This window comes from Hippopotamus amphibius, chromosome 7 (genome assembly GCF_030028045.1).
Source record: "Hippopotamus amphibius kiboko isolate mHipAmp2 chromosome 7, mHipAmp2.hap2, whole genome shotgun sequence".
In the NCBI taxonomy this organism is placed as follows: domain Eukaryota; kingdom Metazoa; phylum Chordata; class Mammalia; order Artiodactyla; family Hippopotamidae; genus Hippopotamus; species Hippopotamus amphibius.
In genome coordinates this window covers 37,518,992-37,537,156 of record NC_080192.1, presented here as the reverse complement: position 1 = coordinate 37,537,156, position 18,165 = coordinate 37,518,992, and the positions used below count along the sequence as shown (strand labels likewise).

Below are 18,165 nucleotides of genomic sequence, written 5' to 3'. Positions count from 1 at the left end.
AGTATTAAGAGATTTGCAGTTCATTATGTGCCCAAATCATCTAGAATACAACCAGTTCATAAAACATTTCTGTTTTTATTGAATGCAAATGGTTCATGATATCTTACAAATAAATGATGAATGAATCCTTTTTTTTCCTCAGCAAAGGTAAAAAAATGTTATATTCTGGAATTTAATACAAATCTGTAATTACAATGGGTGAAAAAAATTGAAAATGGTTATAACTAAGTTGGATATTCAGTTTAACTTCTAAGTACATAGAGTTACCCACTTGAAACCATCTGTGTTTCACTATAAAAGCATACAATGGATATTTAAATAAGATTTCCTTTTCTTGCCATAGAGGACATATAGCCCTACATCTGCAGGGTAAAAACATGTTGGAAATCCTGGTTGTCTGCTTTGGTTTTAGCTTCCTATAGCTTTAGGTTCCTATAACTACTAAACTTTCAACACATTCATGTTTCTCTCATTAAAACAAACCTCACAAAAATCCCCACAAAAATCCTTGATTCCCTATTCCCTTGCAGTTACAACACTCTCTCTTCATCTTTAAAGGCTTGCCTATACCCTATGGCTCTATTTTCTAACTTGGAACTTAACTCTTCAGTTCTCTCCAATTGGCCTCTGTCATCATTTCATAATAACACCTTTTGATAATTTCCCTAGTGATCTATTTTTTCAGATGCCAGTGGACACTTTCAGTCCTCTTCATACTTGACTTCTCAACATTTGAAAGTGTTGACTTTCACTCTATCTTAGTCACTTTCTTCCCTTCTAAGGCAAAACACGCTCCTGTTTTTCTGAAGTTATTCTTTTGCTCATTTCTGCTACTGGACTTTTCCTACTTGTTGCCTGGAGTATATTCCTCTTATCCTTAAGAGCACAGCCAAGTGTCATTTCCTGAGGGAATCCCTCCTTGACCTCTCCGACTAGGTCAAATCTTTGTAGTCTCTCTTAAGCATCTTAGGTTTCTCCTTCCTGACTTGTGTCACAGTTGCCATTTCACGTTAGTTTATAGGCTTTTTTGATTTATTTGCCCCTCTCTGCTCTGAACTCTGTGAGGGAAAGAATCATGTTTGTGTTTGCTCATCATCAAGTCTCAACTTCTAGCCTTGTTCTTGACACATTCTCAGTTCTCAATAAATATTTCTTAAATAAATGCCTGAATGAAGATACCAGAAGAAAAACAACTTGATTTGTAAGTAAAGACTTTTTTTCCCTGAGAGAGGAAAAAGCAATTCTAATTTTCTCTTTACTAGAGAGCTTCATGAACAACTTAAGCAATCTTTTACATTTTTTAATAAAGATTTAATTTTGTTCATTGACCTGGACACATTTAATGTATGTAATTCTGGAAGCCACATTGGACTGACCAATTAAAATATGCAAACCAATTCTGAATAATTCAGTCCTTATTTTTGAGAGGAAGAAAACTAACAGTACCTTTCTAGAAATTTATTTTACTAATAGCGTGATGATTGAAACAGACCTATCCCCAGCAACATATGGACAAGGACATACTTGGTATAGAGGTTTTGTCAAAGAGGAGGAATGAAACAAACAGTACTTTAATATAGGAACTCTCATGTATAAACAAATTTAGCAACCTGGTATGTGTATGCAGGCATGTGTGTGAGAGTGTGTGTGTGTGTGTTTGTAAATGGTGGCTATACTCATGTTTTCTGGCCTCTCTCTTCTATTTCCTATATGCCTCCTTTTTCAGAAGGCCTGGCATCTGCTAAATCAAAACCCAACCTTTCTTCTCAAGGGAAAGCAAATCCTCTTTGGTCCTGTCTTTCTTCCTATCTTTGTTTGGATGCTAATGTACAAATGTGTATCTTGTACACACATTTCAATTGCCTAGTACAGTAGAACCCAGGCTTTCACAATGGGAGTGGTATGGCTGAACAAGAAACCAGCTTAGTTGACAAACATCTCATAGTAGTCGCTTATGATTCTTTTAATGTCTGTGGCATCCGTTATATTGTCTCCCCTTTCATTTCTAATTTTATTTGAGTCTTTTCTCTTTTTTTTTTTTTTTTGCTAGTTAGTCTAGCTAAGGGTTTGGCGATTTTATATTCTCAAAAAAATCATCTTAGTTTTAATTTTTCTATTGTTTTTCCATTCCCTGTTTGATTTATTTCTAGTCTAGTCTTTACTATTTGCTTCCTTCTGCTAACTTTAGGCTTAATTATTCTTTTTCTGTTTTTTTTGGAGGTATAACGTTATTTTATTTGAGATTTTTTTAATGTCAGCATTTGTCACTATATATTTACCTCTTAGTATTGCTTTTGTTGCATCCCAGGAGTTTGGTATGTTGTGTTCTCATTTCTGTTTGTCTCAAATTACTTTTAAAATTCTCTTTTGATTTCCTTATTGATCCAGTGGTTGTTCAAGAGTGTGCTATTTCCTATGTATTTTCCATTATTTGTGAATTTTCCTATTTTCTTATTGATTTCTAGTTTTATTCCATTGTGGTCAGAAAAGATACTTGGGATGATTTCTGTTTTCTTAAATTTGTAAAGACTGGTTTGTGACCTAACATATGATCTATCCTAGAGGATGTTTTATATGCACTTGAGCAGAATCTATATTTTTCTACTGTTGGGTGGAAAGATGTTGGCCAAGGGGTGTAAAGTTTTAGTTATACAAGATGATTAAGTTCTGGAAAGCTAATGTACAACAATGTGACTGTAGTTAACAACACTATATTGCATGCTTGAAATTTGCTTGGAAGGTAGATCATAAGTGTTCTCACCACACACAAAAAAACAGAAAGAAAAAAGAAAATGGTAACTGTGAGGTGATGAATATATTAATTAGTTTATGGTGATTATTTAATGATGTATACATATATCAAAATATTAAGTTATACACCTTAAATATCTACAGTTTTTGTTAATTAACCTCAATAAAGCTGGAGAAAAATGATATAAAACTGCTTACATATAAAAATAACACAAAACAAAATAGATTGTACTTTAAATAAAAAAAGAAAAAGAAATCAATTTGGGTAAGTTATTACCTAGAGTGGATTATTAGTTATTAGTCACCTTCAGTCTATCTTGGCATTAAGTCATAAACCGGTTGGTATAATTGACCTTGATATGGCAGTTGTCCTTTTTGTGTAATAACAGTCTCTTTGAAAGTGCTCAAGGAATGAAAACTTGCTTTCATTATATATTTGTTTGCATTTCACAAATTGTGTATTTCATAGCAGCAAGCCATTTCAATAAACTTTTTCGTATCCTGCCCTAGACAACCAGGGCAGGTGGTTGTCTGTTAATAATTCAACAATTAAGTTTGAAGATATATACTACATTCTGTCTTCTCAGGCAATACATTAGTTAGAAGAAGTAGAGGATTTAAGATTCTGAGTTGTTTTGTAGTAGCATGGTCACTGGACTGGCAATATGAATATCCATTATTTATCTTGCTCTGCCTTCATCTACCTATATGACCTTGGACAAATGAACTCACCCTCTTTGGGAATCCATTTCTTCATCATTAAAGCTAGAGAATTGACACATACTCTCCCAGCTTTGCACTTCTGTGAATCTTCTCCAAGTCAATTGTTTTTCTTTCTTCTACAATATATTATTTGGTAACATATTTTAATTTTTTAACTCTGGAATTAATTCCAATTTCTTTACATAGTGAGTGATGCTCACCTTCCAAATGCATTTACTGAAGAAAAGTTTCATTATAAAATAATGAAAAATTTTAATGTTTGAGAGGAAGCATGGAAGTTGAGACTTCCATAACATGATTCCTGAAGCTTCTACATATTATTTAGCTTCAGCCAAGTTACTTAACTGTTCGCAGCCTCAGTTTTCTCATCTATAAATATCACTATTAATAGTACCTTTCTTACATGGCATTAAATTGATTAATCCATTGAAATCCCTTAGGATAGTTACCAGGATATAATTGTACAATAAATGTTAGATATTATAAGCTACTCTTATTATCCAAAATGATGAACTTTTCTCTTTCCCAGAATAAAATTCTTTAATATAAACGTCAACCATTCATTCCCATGCAGTCCAGCCATTGTAATGCTTGAATTTTCAGGTACACCACATTTCTTCTTTCAAAGTGTGTTTGTCCTCACAACTCTGAAGCAGTCATCAGAACACTAGAGGCTGCTCCCTTTGCAGCCCATTAATTCTCTTCTAAGCACTAGGCAAAGGAATCAACACACAGAGATGTGCTGATCTTGCTCCTACCAACTTTGAAGAATGAGCAGCAGATGTGGAAACCCAGTGGTCTCTCCCCTCAGGGCTCTGTCCTTTCAGAGTAGAACTTGTGAGTGAAATGAGAGTGGCCTTGAAGTCTTTCATCTGCAAGTAATACAGCACATTTCATGGTTCGTTATTATCCAAACATTCATAACCCTTCAGTTCTGTTTGTTGATGGACTTTATCATTACTAGCTTTTAAACTGCCTGTATGTCTCTGAAAACTTCAGGGGATTCAGCTTGATAATCGCTTACTGAATGTTTTTTGCCTGAATTCATAGGAGGAAGGAAGACTCTGGATGCCTCTGTTTTTCCTTTCTTTATAGAATGATTAGTATAGAAATGAGCTCTGTACTCTCCTTTGTGTAAAAATCAAATAAGATAATGTATGTGAAATTAGTTTGAAAGCTTCAAAGAAAAACTATTTTATGTATATGTGTGTATAAAATATATACAAAATATGACAGTATGTACAATATAAATTTGTGTAAAATGTGGCACATTATTGCCACTGTATATGCATGGAGCAAAACATTAAGCCATTTTCCAGTGTGAAAGTCTCATGTTTGAGAATATTGAGGATATTTCTTTGAACTACTTTCAAATTATTTTTGTATTGAACACTCTTGTTAAAGCATCCCCAGTGTTTCTTCAGTGTCATGTCATCTCCTCTGTGCTGCAGTGGGTCTATAATCTCCATGAAGACATCTTATGATATATTTTCCACACATAGATATTCTGAATTCTTAGCCCCTCTCAGGCTTCTTTTCAACAATGTAATTGTCATTTGCACATATAGAGTTATCTTCTCTTTGCAAGAAATTTGCACTTCCACCTATGTTAACCTATTTTTTTAAATTGATTATCCCCTTTTCAAGGACATTTGCTTCTTTCAAGCATGGAGTATGCTACTTCTTTAAGACTAGTAGCCACAGTGTTGCTAACTAATACACTCAAAAGGCACACATTAAAGACTTTTTCTCCTTTTCCTCATGTAATGGGAAATTATTTCCTTCTTTTAAATCTAGTATAACGGTAATGAGCTTTTATGTATGTACAGAATGAGAAGAATGATGACTCAGTTATTACTTTGATTCCAGCTATATAATTTCATCTCAGTTGGAAAAGATTGTAAAGCTGATGCCAGCATCTTTTAGGTTTCTCACATGACTAGTGGTTCAAAGATTTTTATTTTTGAGTGTATTTGTCTCTGTGTGTGCCTGTGTTTTATGTTAGAACAAGCAAGTGCAGCTATTGTCATAGCTCCATCAACAATATTTATTGCTGCCTGTTGTGATCTCAGCATCTTGCTAGGGTTGATAGGGAAACAGAGAAAGTATCAGATACACTCCTTGCACTGAAAGCACTGACAATATAGTCAAATAATTAAGATTAATGTAAAGGACAGAAAGCAAACCAATTAAAGAGATACTGCCTAAGAAATTTCTTACAGTGTGTAGAAGATGTGAAAAAACTTCCAGAAACTAATACATTGAACCATTAATACTCTACAATAAATTCTTGTTTCTGTTTTGACACAATTTTCTGATAATGGAACTAAATGAGGATCAAAAAAAATTAAACAAGTTGCCTTAAGTCACATAGCTTGTAAATGGCAGTGTTTGGATTCCACCTTGGCTCAAAAATCTGTCTACTAGTCCCTTAAGAGAAAAGTTTAGGACTAGAGTGGAAAAGCTTTGTGGATGAGACAGTACAAGCAATAATAATAGCTACTATGGATAGAGTGTTGGGTGATAGGAATTCTTCTAAGCAGTTTATATGATTTTAATTCTGTCTCCAAACCCACAGGGTGAACTTTTTGCATCCCTATTTACAGCTGTAGAAACTGAGTATCAGAGACATTAAATAACTTTATCAGTGGTGCAAGAGTGGTGGAGCTGGGATTTGAGACAAAGTTTTCTGGTTCCAAGGGCCATGTTCTCTAGTCATAATTTTGAGATGAGCAATTGGGAAAGTTGAGTACTGCAAACTAGATGGCCAGAACCAGATTATCAGTGAACTGAACATTAAGGAGAAGGCAGAATGTTAGGGTGTCAGGTGGATATTGTAAGACAGAGGTAAAAAAGGAAGTTGAAAATAGTTTCAGTATCTTCAGCTAGGACAACTGATATAATGGCAGTTATTGACTGAAGTACGATAGTAGGAGAAACAGCTCTCGTGGAGGAGAAAACAGTACTTTTAGTTTTTGTAATGTTCAGTTTAAAGGAGCTATGCAGACATTTGTATGTTACTGGGAAGTCAGGTTTGAAACTCAGAAGAACTTTCAGAATTAGAGATGTAGAAGAGTTAATAATTTAAGTCCCTAAGGTGATCAAGATATGCAGAGAGGTGAAGACTGAGAAAAGAAAGCAATGTAAATTGAGAGTGAGAAATTGGAGAGGTGACAGAAGGAACAGAAAAGTGTCCTGAAGACCAGTGGAGGGGAGGTTTTTCCAGAAGATGGGGAATCCACAGGGCCACGTGCTACAGAGAGAGATCTGGTAGGATAAAAATTGAAAAGAGTTTTGGCAATTTGGGTATGGTTAGTCACCCTTATGAGAGCAGTTTCATAGGAAGGTTTGTTTCATTTTTTTTTTTTTAACATGGGGAAATATGAGCATGTTGAAGCTTGTATTTGGTAAATTGTTGAATGGTATGGAGGAGTCAGGCTTTGTTTGTACACCCTCAGGTTGAATAGCAGTATACATATGGAATAGCCATACATTATTTTCTGGGCAGAAATCTGTTAGTGTAATAATGCAAGAAGCCATTTAATTCCTCTGCTTACAGCAAAGTCTCACTACTCACTATGAGTAAAGAAAACCGGAATTTGTTCCTCTAGTGCAGGATAGCGGAGTGATTGCTCATCAGCATGAAGGAATTCAGAGGTGAAGGCAGTCCTGCTAGAGGCCTTGAACTACCAGCTATCCTAATGATAAATGCTCTCTGACTGCTGAGAAAGGTAAATATGTCAGAGTCCCTAATTAGCTCAGCACTAGGTCTGCTGAATTACCAATTCCAGTGCTTTGCTTCATTTACTTGCCATTAATAGTGTTGGAGGTAAGCATCTTTTTAGTACTTTTATGACCTAGGGGGAAGCCGTGGTTTATTCATTGGGGGTAGGATCATCCCAAGGCCCAGTGTGGTCAACTCTCAGAGCTGGGGGAAGGCAGGGGAAGAACCAAACCAAAAGGGATAGGTATATTTTTTATTTGTTTCAACTCTATTGAGGTATAATTGACAAATAAAATTATAGGGTATTTGATATATGTGTACCTTATGAAAGGATTCCTCCCATCTAGTTAATTAAAACATCCATCACCTCACATATTAATCTTTTTTTTTCTCTTGAGAATGTTTAAGTTCTACTCTCTTAGCAAATTTCAATTATACAATACAGTGTTATCAGCTGTAGTTACTTTGTTATGCATTGGCTTCTCAGACCTTATTCATCTTAAAGGTGAAAGTTTGTACAAAAGAGATAGATCTAGATGGAGTTATACATAAACCTACACATCCTTAATACAGTCATGGAAAAGCCTTACTTTTTAGGGCTGGGGGCTAGAGCATGTCCTTTTTAACTGAAGAAGGACAAGGACTCAAGCCTGAGGAATTGCAAGTCTGTGGTATCTACCATAGGAGATAGTGAAGAAGGATTGCCAAAATAACAAGTTTATAGAAAGCATTAATTTGAACCAGGTGAAATTTCTGATATTCGACTGGTTCTGACTTACAAAAATGGCAAATTCTTATAAACAAAATAATAGGAGGGGAAGAAGAACATGTTGATTGGGGACCTCAGATAGACCACTAAGTTTGGTTTTTGAGAGTATTTGTAGCCCTTTGATAAAAGTAGATTAAAAGGGTAGCACTAGGGAAACTTATCCACCCTGTGGAGAAGAAAATGAACAGTTGTTATGATATCTACCTGTTCATCTGCCCTCTAGCTTCATCCAAGCTGTTTCTCAGAGTGAAACAAAATCTTTGAAGAGATTTTACCTCGAAACCTAGGGATATGTGTAGAAACCTTTTGATCACGAAAAGGGATTTCTGAATCTGATGAAAGCAATTGACTTCCCTCCCTAGGAAAATGAATGTACACACATCAAAAAAAAATCAGGATATTTATGAATCCCCCTGAAATTCAGGTCAGAAACCCTTAATTTACAAGGTAGAGATATATTGCTTTCAAGCAGTGATACAACCAAAGTAAAATTCCAAACTAAAACTTAATTTCAAAGGTCTCTGGACAGAACAGAAAGAGCTGCTGGGCTGGGGTTAATCATTCCATTTTTGGAGATAAGGCAGTTGTACTCAGGTCTTACAGATCAGGTTTTATATATATATATATATATATATATATATATACATACATACATACATATATATATGTATCTTCAGTCTGGAGTCAGGTTTATAGATCAAGGCATAAAGAATTTGCGGCAATAAGGCATTTCTCTCCAATTATTTCTCAGTAAATGGCCTCCTGTTATCAGATTTCAGTTATCAGTATATTCTTTTGCCAATACTTGGATTGGTTTGTTTATTAATAACATACGGAAAAAAGCAGCAAAAGTTTATGTTAAGTTCTAGGCTCATCCACTCATCCAGGTGGATATTGGAAAATAGCCTAGCCTTGTGTAATGCTCTGTGTCTAAGGACTAGGCATTGGCTCTCAATCCTGGCTGTGGATTATAATTACTTTGGGGACACATAAAACATGACAATGTTTGGTCCGTCTCAAGGCTGATTAGACCAGAATCTCAGGAAGTGGGGGCCAGGCATTGGTACCTTTCAAAAGCATGCCAAGAAGTTATAATGTACATTTAGGGTTGACAACCACTGGTTTAGAGTAAAATTAGATGGTGGTATGAATAAGATGAAAGAAAGCGAGATAAAAGCATATTCTAACATGTGAGGGCCATGGAATGATGGGAAATCTCTAGCAAATAATCAAAGTCAGTCAATAAAATTTTCTAATTACTAAATTGTATTTATAGGTAAGTTTTTACTCCTTAAAGGGGAGTCTGCTATAGTAACACAAAATCCTAGGGTTGAGGGTCTTAAGGCATAGGGCAGTTATCCCACCTGGCTTTAAAGCAGCAGTAATGTTTTCAAAAGTGGAACAAGAGAATGTGCGTTATCAAGAGAGGAATTTTAGGAAAGAAAAAATCCTTCTTTGAAAGAGGTTGTGTACTTACTTGGTGCATATTTCAAGACTCACAAAAGGGTAAAGAGTGCAACTCTCACTGTCCTCTGTTTCCAGCTGTTCAATTTCTCTCACTTGGAAGCAGTCAGTCTCTTGTTTACAATAGTTCATTAGTGTATAAGCAGTGTCTTTTCTTCTTTTCATGTACAAACAGCATTGTACAAATGATATGCACACTATTCTCCATTTTGCTTTTTCACTAAATAATATACCCTGGAGAATTGCTTAGGTTTTAACAAGTCTCAAGCTTAGATGTTGCATGCCCAAACTTGCATCCCTTGATAAAGGCACCAGGCATGTAGTAGGAACTCAGCAAATGCCATTACCAATCTCATCACTCTTCCAGAATAAATAAGTTGACACTGCTGCACCTGTCTGCTAAAATGAAATTCAGGACTAGCCCATAAGGGATTTTTGCTGTCTTCACTTTAGAACGGCAGTAAAAACATGCCTTCGATGACATTCTCAGAAGTGGTGTTCAAAAAAAGAACAAGTGTATTTCAGATCCTGCCAGAAAAAGAGGCAAATTCTGTAGTTGACTCAAAAATTTTGTGTCAAAATCTGAGAAGTCACAAGTACCCTTGACCCCAAGCCTTGAATAAATTGAAATCATAGGATTAATAATAAGTCAATGATTGTTTTTTTTGCTCAAAAACTTAACTCTAATGTTTTAGTATACCTTTGTTTTAAGTTGCTGTATTTCACTACCTTTGTATGTTGAAAGCTTAACCTCATTGGAAATTGTCTAGAGAAGTCTAGACATTACCTGGTTTTCTAACTCTGAACTTACATCTGTGGTTCATTAATATTAACACATTGAAGCAGTAAGTGATAGACAGTCATAAGTGAAGGTTAATTTTATGATATTTGGTATCTAAAGAGAAATTCTGTGCTTTGTACCATTGCAAACCACAATATAAATAGAAGCAGTTGATATTTTGTAAATCTCCACTGTTAAAAATTCATGACTTATAACAGCAGAAAGCTCATAATCTCTGCTTTGCCATTTAGGGATGGCTTGCTGCCTTTGTTTTCTGGGTAGCAACCAACACTGTAGACTTTAGTTTAGGGGAAGGGAATCAAAGCAAATGGTAATGACATTGATCCAGTTTTAAAGAGATTTTAAGTTATTGTTACCTTTGAGCTGCATTACAGCTTTGGGTGTGTATGTTGTTTGTTAAAAATCCCTATAATCTTAGAATCTTCTTATTTTATTTATTTATTTATTTATTTATTTATTTATTTATTTATTTATTTATTTATTTTTGCAGTAGGTCCTTGTTGGTTATTTATATTAAATGTAACAGAGAATCTTCTTATTTTGAAATTGAATAGGTTTGGGGCTATTGCCCTTTACTGAATATGCAAGTTCCGGAGTCAGTGTCACTTTTCCTAAGCAGCTCAGTATACTTAATATGTAACTAGTTACTTTAAAAAAGCATTGTAAAGAAGTTCTGTTGCTTCTGTGTGCATGCATGTCTGTGTGTGCACATGAGACTGTGATGTGCAGGAGGGTAAGAGAGACGAATGTTCAATCAAATCAATAAGCCACTGAGTCATTTTCACTTAGATTTCATAATGAAAGTCGCTTACTGGTTTTGCTTCAGTTTTCTGAAGCCACTAGTGGTGACGGGTGCTGAGGACATATGGGTCCTATGTCATATCATAGTCTTTCCCTTTATTAGACACAAAATAGCTTACAACAGCTGCTGTGTAATTTTTAATATTACTACACCCCCCCCCCCCATAATTACTAGAGTATAACTTCCCTTAGAGCTGGACCTTACCTGGCTTGTTCAAAAAATTATTCCCAGAATTTAAAAGTGTCTAGCCCATAGCAGATGCGCAATAAATATTTATTAAAGTAATGAATATGTTAGCACTATCTAATGTATTATGTATGTGATAGCTAACATATTATGATTGTATGCAAACAATAGTTTCTGATGAAAGATCTTATTCTGTGCTATATTATGTTTGCTGAGATGTTTATATCATTCAGAACCTAACGTTTGTGTTAATCAGCAGGCTGTTTTGGGGAACAATAATTTCTTTGATGTGTCATAACTTACATTTTAATCAAGATTTGAGATCAAATAGAAGTTTTAAGAGAATAAACATAAAATATATAAATATTAAAGTAATTCCAAAATAAGGAAATATCACTCATTGCCTCAAATGATCTTCTGGGACATGGACAATAAAAAACAACGGAACCTTTCTTAGTTCAACTGACCTACAAAAAACATTGTGAGCTTTTATGCATCACTTCCATTAGTATCCTAATTGTAATGACGTAATCATGATTTTTTATGCTCAATAAGTGTAATATTGATGGAAATTTAGTTTGGTGCAGGGTCAGAATTGCAACAGTAATGATTCTATATTATCTGTAAAAACTATAGTACAGTTTTTAACTATTATCTCTAATAAACTATTGTTTCATTATCATTGGATTTAATTAACTTGAAGGCACTATAAAGTACCTCCAATTGTGTCCTTTATGTAGGTATTCATTATGGTATAGCATTTTCATTATGACAGTAATATCACTCTTTAGTGAGTATCCATAGAGGTCAAACCACTTTAAAATATTATCTCAGTTCTTTTAGCTTATCAAAGACATATTGGAAAAGTGATTTATTCTTACGTAGCAGGCAAGAACATGGCAGCATTGATAGGGTAGGGTCAGTTGCCTACGGTGAGTTGACAAATCATTTTTATGTGGGTGAGGTCAAGTTTCCAAAGTCACAGTCTACTACACAAGGTGATCAGTGCCTAAGATAGATTGAAGAAATAAAAGTCAAAGGTTTACCTCCCTTGGTTAGAAATAATAAAGTCAGTGCCGATATGCTCAAGGCTTCAAAATTTGTGAGTTTAATACATACGTGAGTTGCCAGACTGTATCTGGCAGCTTTTTATACTATGTCAATGTATTGACCTATGTGGGATGGTAATGAAATAAATTGAAATTGAGTGTTTTGGGGTAATTGTGATAATAAAAATGAATTTCTAGTTGCAACAAGTATCTTCATTGGTATTAAAAGAGCAAGAGAAGGAGCAACAGAATATAACAAAGAGGTAATAAAAAATGAAAATATAACTATATTAAAGAACAGTAAGGGTAACTGTTAAGAAATAACTGTTAAGAAACTAAATAGTGCCCTAGCAAAGATCCAATTAGAAGTGGTTAGTGAATCAAAATGATTAAACATCTATAATTGGCTTCATAATGTCATCAACCCTCTTATTATTCTCTGTTTGGGGAGACCTCTAAGTTGGCTTCTAGCAAATTCTTTCCTCCCTCCCTCCCTCCCTCTCTCCCTCCCTCTTTCTCCTTCTCCTTCTCCCTCTTCCTCTTTCTCTTTTTCCTTCCTTTCCCTTCCCTTCCCTCCCTTCCCCTCTGCTCCCCTTCCCTTCCCTTCGCATAGTTCAGTGTTTCCCAAGTGTGTTTTCCATAATATAAGGTCCATGGAATGCTCAGATGCGGGATGTGGACAGAGAAGTTTAAGAAATATTACATAGAGTCATTCATCTCTTAGAAATTCCTGGTATACGTTAACACTTTTTAGTCTTCAAAAAATGGTCCAAAGTAGGAAACCTCTTTGCCCCAACCCCTTCCAAAAGGATTTGACTGTGAAATGTGCATTTTATATATATTAACATTCCAGCCACCTGCCTTTAGAAACAAAGGAAGAAGTACCAGTGATGAGAATGGTTTGAAAAATGGGGGGATATGGCTGGGCCAACATAGATTTTATGAGACACTTCGAATTTTTGCATAATTACTGATTTATTTATGCTGTGCTCATTTTTCACTTTACAGGAACATCAGTTAAAAAATGTTTTGTGTCAGTTTGAACTGTATAGTCTATAAAAATTGTTAAATTTTTATGACTGGATTATCCTTTGAACAGGCATAATATCAATTTTGAGGCTGTGGAAAACCTACATTTCGAGATATCTTATTGGATTTTTTTTCTTAGAAATTGCTTTTCTTGGAGTGAGACATTTAACTGAAAAGATCATTGCTCAGAAATCACTGTGATTTCAGATTTTTTCTCTTCTCATATATTTTGAGATTTGCTATTGTCACTTTTAATAGTGATCAATGAAAAAAAGTTTAATGTTAGAAATTCATAGCAACCACTTTTCTCATTTAATCTGCCAGACCAAACAATATATTTAATTGCTTGGAAAATACAAGACTGTTTTCTGTTACTAATTTGAATGTGATATATATATATGTGTGTGTGTGTGCGTATGTATTTCCAGTCCTTTATCTTTCAAAACTTAGGAAAATTTGCAATTTGAAAAGCTTTTAGGATGCAGTATTGGAGAAAATGGCCTGGGCATTTGGTTTGTTTTATTTATGATGAAACATGGGAATGTTTTAAATCTAAGATATGTTGAGAACCCCATTTTGTTAATATTGCTGTGTTAAATGTGTAAGTATTGAACAGTCAATGAAATATGAGACATTTTACCCAATGACATTTTAAATGAATCTCATTGTAGGGGAAGCCTGTGGGAACACCAGATGCTGGCGCTTATTTCCGTGTGCTCGCGGAGCATGGAGTAGCTGCCTTGTTTACAGCACCTACTGCAATTAGAGCAATCCGTCAGCAGGACCCTGGGGCAGCCTTGGGGAAGCAGTACTCTCTGACAAGGTGAACTCAGGATGCACAGGGCAAATAACATTAAAAACTGCAATCAGAATGAATAAGTGAACATTATGTATTTTTCTACCACTTCACTACCTCTATGGAAAGAGCCAAAGGTTTTGAATGTTAAGAATGACTGTTCTAAACATATTTTTGAAATAGTTGGATATTTAACTATACTGTGAATATTTTTAATACCATATCCCATTTATTTCTGTTCAAATATTATCAAAATCTCTCTTTTAAACTACTCAGCTTATATTTTCCTTAAAGTAAAATGCTAACTGTAACTTAAAATGAGTATGTACATATATATACAGAGTATGTTATATATATGTATGTATATATACACACATCTGTCTTTTGAAAATAGACTAATAGTATAAATACAGGGAAAATATTATTTGATTTCACTTATAGAAATAAAATGTGGAAATTATGGTCCAAATTGCCTATGTTGAAAGAGTGAAGGAAATTATTTTTCTATCATTTTGTAATAATGTGCTCTGAATAGTTTAGATACTTTTATGCTCATTTATTGCCATTCATTTTAGTTTAATGATATTTATATTCAAAGATAATTATAGCAATTTGTGTCTTCAAGGCAGTTTCCAGCATCAATTCTTATCAAACCTTTTTGAAATAGGTCACTGCTCCCATAAACTAAAAGGATTTTGTAGTTTTTTCAAGTCAAAAGTGGGCTTGAATTAAGTCAGTTTGAATTTTTTAAATTAAATACCAAATGTTATGAACTCTATGCTATATGGCCCAGCGAAGGGGTTAAAATAGATATTATACAGAAGTTGCAGTTGTAAGCAAGAAGATTTCATTTTGGGCAGGGTCAGTGGTTTTGTTTCTTTTTCCTCTATTTTTTTGTTTTATGAAAAAAAATAGATCTGGATTTACATAAAATGTTCATAAAATGTGAATACAGTGTGTTCATAAAATGAATCTTCTATTGTATTTCTGTTCACCCGCTGTTTGTTCCTTTATTCACTACATTTCAATTAAGTTTTCTCCATTTCAGTCAAAAGAATAGAGACATAGATTTTGGTAAAAATATCTGAGGCTATGTATATAGTCTCCATGTCTTAAGACAATTCCAGGGGTTTTGAAGAAACAGTTACTGTAGTTCTTGCAGTTTGTCTTTTCTGACAAATATATTCTTATTACAGGGCCTGGAATTGTGTAACCAAAAAACTAAGGTCTCTTGTTTGCTGCATCATCTTTTCCCATTTGTACATGGGTTTCAGATGACATCCTTTACTGTAAAGGCAGGAACCATTTCTAGTTTGCCTGAAGTATAAAGCATCAAACAATACTGAATGAATAACTATTAAAGCATCACTCTTTCAAACTAATAACTTATAGACATGAAATATGAGATTTTAGGGTAAGAGAAATTGCAGTAAGTTCCCCTCTGATCATGCCCCTTTGTCTTTGTTATTCATGATGATGTGAACCTATGTTTTTTTTCTTTTTCTTTTTATTAATTTTTATTGGAGTATGTTTGCTTTACAGTGCTGTGTTAGCCTCCACTGCACAACAAAATGAGTCAGCCATATACATACAGGTACCCCCTCCCTTTTGGACTTCCCTCCCATTTAAGTTACCACAGTGCATTAGGTAGAGTTCCCTGTGCTATACAGTGTGTTTCCATTAGTTGTCTATTTTATACATAGTATCAATAATGTATATGTGTCAATCCTAGTCTCCCAGTTCCTCCCTTCCCACCCTTTCCCCCTTGGTATCCATACATATGTTATCTACATCTATGTCTCTATTTCTGCTTTGCAAATGAGATTATCTATACCATTTTTCTAGATTCCACATATGGGCATTATTATATTTGCTTTTCTCTTTCTAACTCACATGAATCTATGTTTTTAATAGAGATTTAGGAATGCAAACTCTACAAACAGCCTCAATTATTCAAATGACTACTACTAATAAATGCAAACACTCGATGATCACCTCCTATGTGCTAGGCATAAGCGGTTCAAATTTGTTATCTCATTTGGTTATCACAATAAGTAGAAATTGTGATTATTCTCATTTTACAGATAAGTGAAGTTAGGGCCAGAGAGTTTAAGTAATTCTTTAGAAAGAAACTAACTCATGCGATCTGACTAGAGTCCACACTCCTAACTAAATATCATGGACATAGCTATTCCTGTGATAGGTAGATTAGGAACCTAACTTGACCCAGGGATTTTTGTCATTCATGGGATGAATGTAGCTTTTTCTTTTCATGTATTTGTAGTCTATACAAATAATACCTTCACTGATCTACTTTAATAGATTCTCACTTGTGGACTAAGAGAATGTTAGAAACAGAAGGAACCTCCAAAATCCAACTATCTCGTAATTAAACCGAGGTCCAAAAAAGTTAAGTTTGGGTTAGAGACAGAATAAAAACCAGAACCTAAGTCTTCTCATACAGCTATACCTTTAAGGTTATATTTATGTTCAAGACATTTCATATTAACTTAATTTCATATTAACTTCAGAATGGACATTTGCTAGATAGTATAATTGCAAGCTGATGATTGATTTGCAGTTTGCTTCTTTCTCCTTTTACAGAACATTTTAAGTGATGTTTTCTTTTTAAAATGTTACATAGCTCATTAAAGATTGTTTTAAAATAAACTTGAAGATGTTCCCCCCAGTTTAAGAGGGTACCCTGAAATATGTAACTAATTAGAACTATAAGTTCGTTTTATCAGACAACTAGAGTTTGGAAAAATAAATGAGAAATTATCTAGTGTAATCATTTCATTTCACAGTAGAGAAAACTTTGCCACAAAGAGACAAAATAACATTCCCAGATTACAAAGCTCTTCTGCGGCAAAGCTGAAACTAAGCAGTATGGTAATTTAGATTCTGTCTCTGGAGTTAGGCTCCCTGAGTTCAAACCTACCATTTACTGGCTATGTGACTTTCAGAAAGCAATGTAACCTCTCTATTCTTTTCCTTCCTTCCTTCCTTTCTTTCTTGCTTGCTTTCTCTTTCCCTCCCTCCCCTTTGTTTCTTTTCTTTTTCTTTTTCTTTCTTTCTTTCTTTCTTTCTTCTTTCTTTCTTTCTTTCTCTTTCTTTCTTTCTTTCTTTCTTTCTTTCTTTCTTTCTTTCTTTCTTTCTCTCTCTCTCTCTCTCTCTCTTTCTTTCTTTCTTTCTTTCTTTCTTTCTTTCTTTCTTTCTTTCTGTTTCTTTCTTTCTCTCTTTTTTCTTTTCTGTCTCTTTCCCTCCCTCCTTCTTTCTTCCTTCCTTCCTTCCTTCCTTCCTTCCTTCCTCCCTCCCTCCCTCCCTCCCTTCCTTTCTTTCTTTCTTTCTCTCTCTCTCTCTCTTTCTTTCTTTCTTTCTTTCTTTCTTTCTTTCTTTCTTTCTTTCTTTCTTTCTTTCTTTCTTTCTTTCTAACTATAAGAGCAGTAGTAGTACAAGAATATAATGAAAATAAAACATACATAATCCATGCGAAGCACTTGGAAATTTTCTTAACATAGACTGTCTTAGCTGTTATTATCATCTTCTGCTTTCTAATTCACTGCTTTTTTTCATCCCGTCATAGTGATTTATTTTCCCATGATCTTCTAGTTCAATTTTGGTAAAGTTAGAAAAAATTCTGTGTTGGGATTTCCGTTCAAGATAGCACAGTACGTCTATACTTTGATGCAGCCGTCTGTACTTTGATGCAGCCTTTCTTTTCCAATTACACAGCAATGAAAGATAATATGAAAAAGGAGAACCAGAACATTAGAGCTGAGCTGAAAAAGAAACTTTTCTGTGGACTGGAAATGGAGTAGATTTGCAAAGTGGTAAGGGTGGCTGAAGCCAGAAGCTTGCTAGGCGTACAAGCAGACATTGGCAGGGAAATAGGGACTGAGTATTGCCCTGCTTAGATCATGGAGTCAGAGCTTGCTCAATGATTGGGGATGGGCTGGGGTGTCACTCCCCACTCAGAAAAGGAGTCTGATGGTAATGACTCTCAGTTGTTTTCTGGGACTATGACTTATAGACCAAGCTTTGGTCTCAGGATCTGAATGAGACAAAAA

The 18,165-nt window shown here is 34.6% G+C and overlaps 1 protein-coding gene across 5 annotated transcripts in view; it reads left to right on the top strand.

Moving 5' to 3' along the window:
- The window catches only part of ACSS3 (acyl-CoA synthetase short chain family member 3), a 138,564-nt gene that overhangs the window by 72,869 nt on the left and 47,530 nt on the right, over positions 1 to 18,165 (top strand). For all 5 annotated transcript variants that reach the window (XM_057743125.1, XM_057743124.1, XM_057743126.1 and 2 more), the window contains one exon: positions 13,971 to 14,122. In XM_057743125.1, the coding sequence (XP_057599108.1) occupies positions 13,971 to 14,122 (152 nt within the window). The remainder of the gene's footprint in view (positions 1 to 13,970; positions 14,123 to 18,165) is intronic.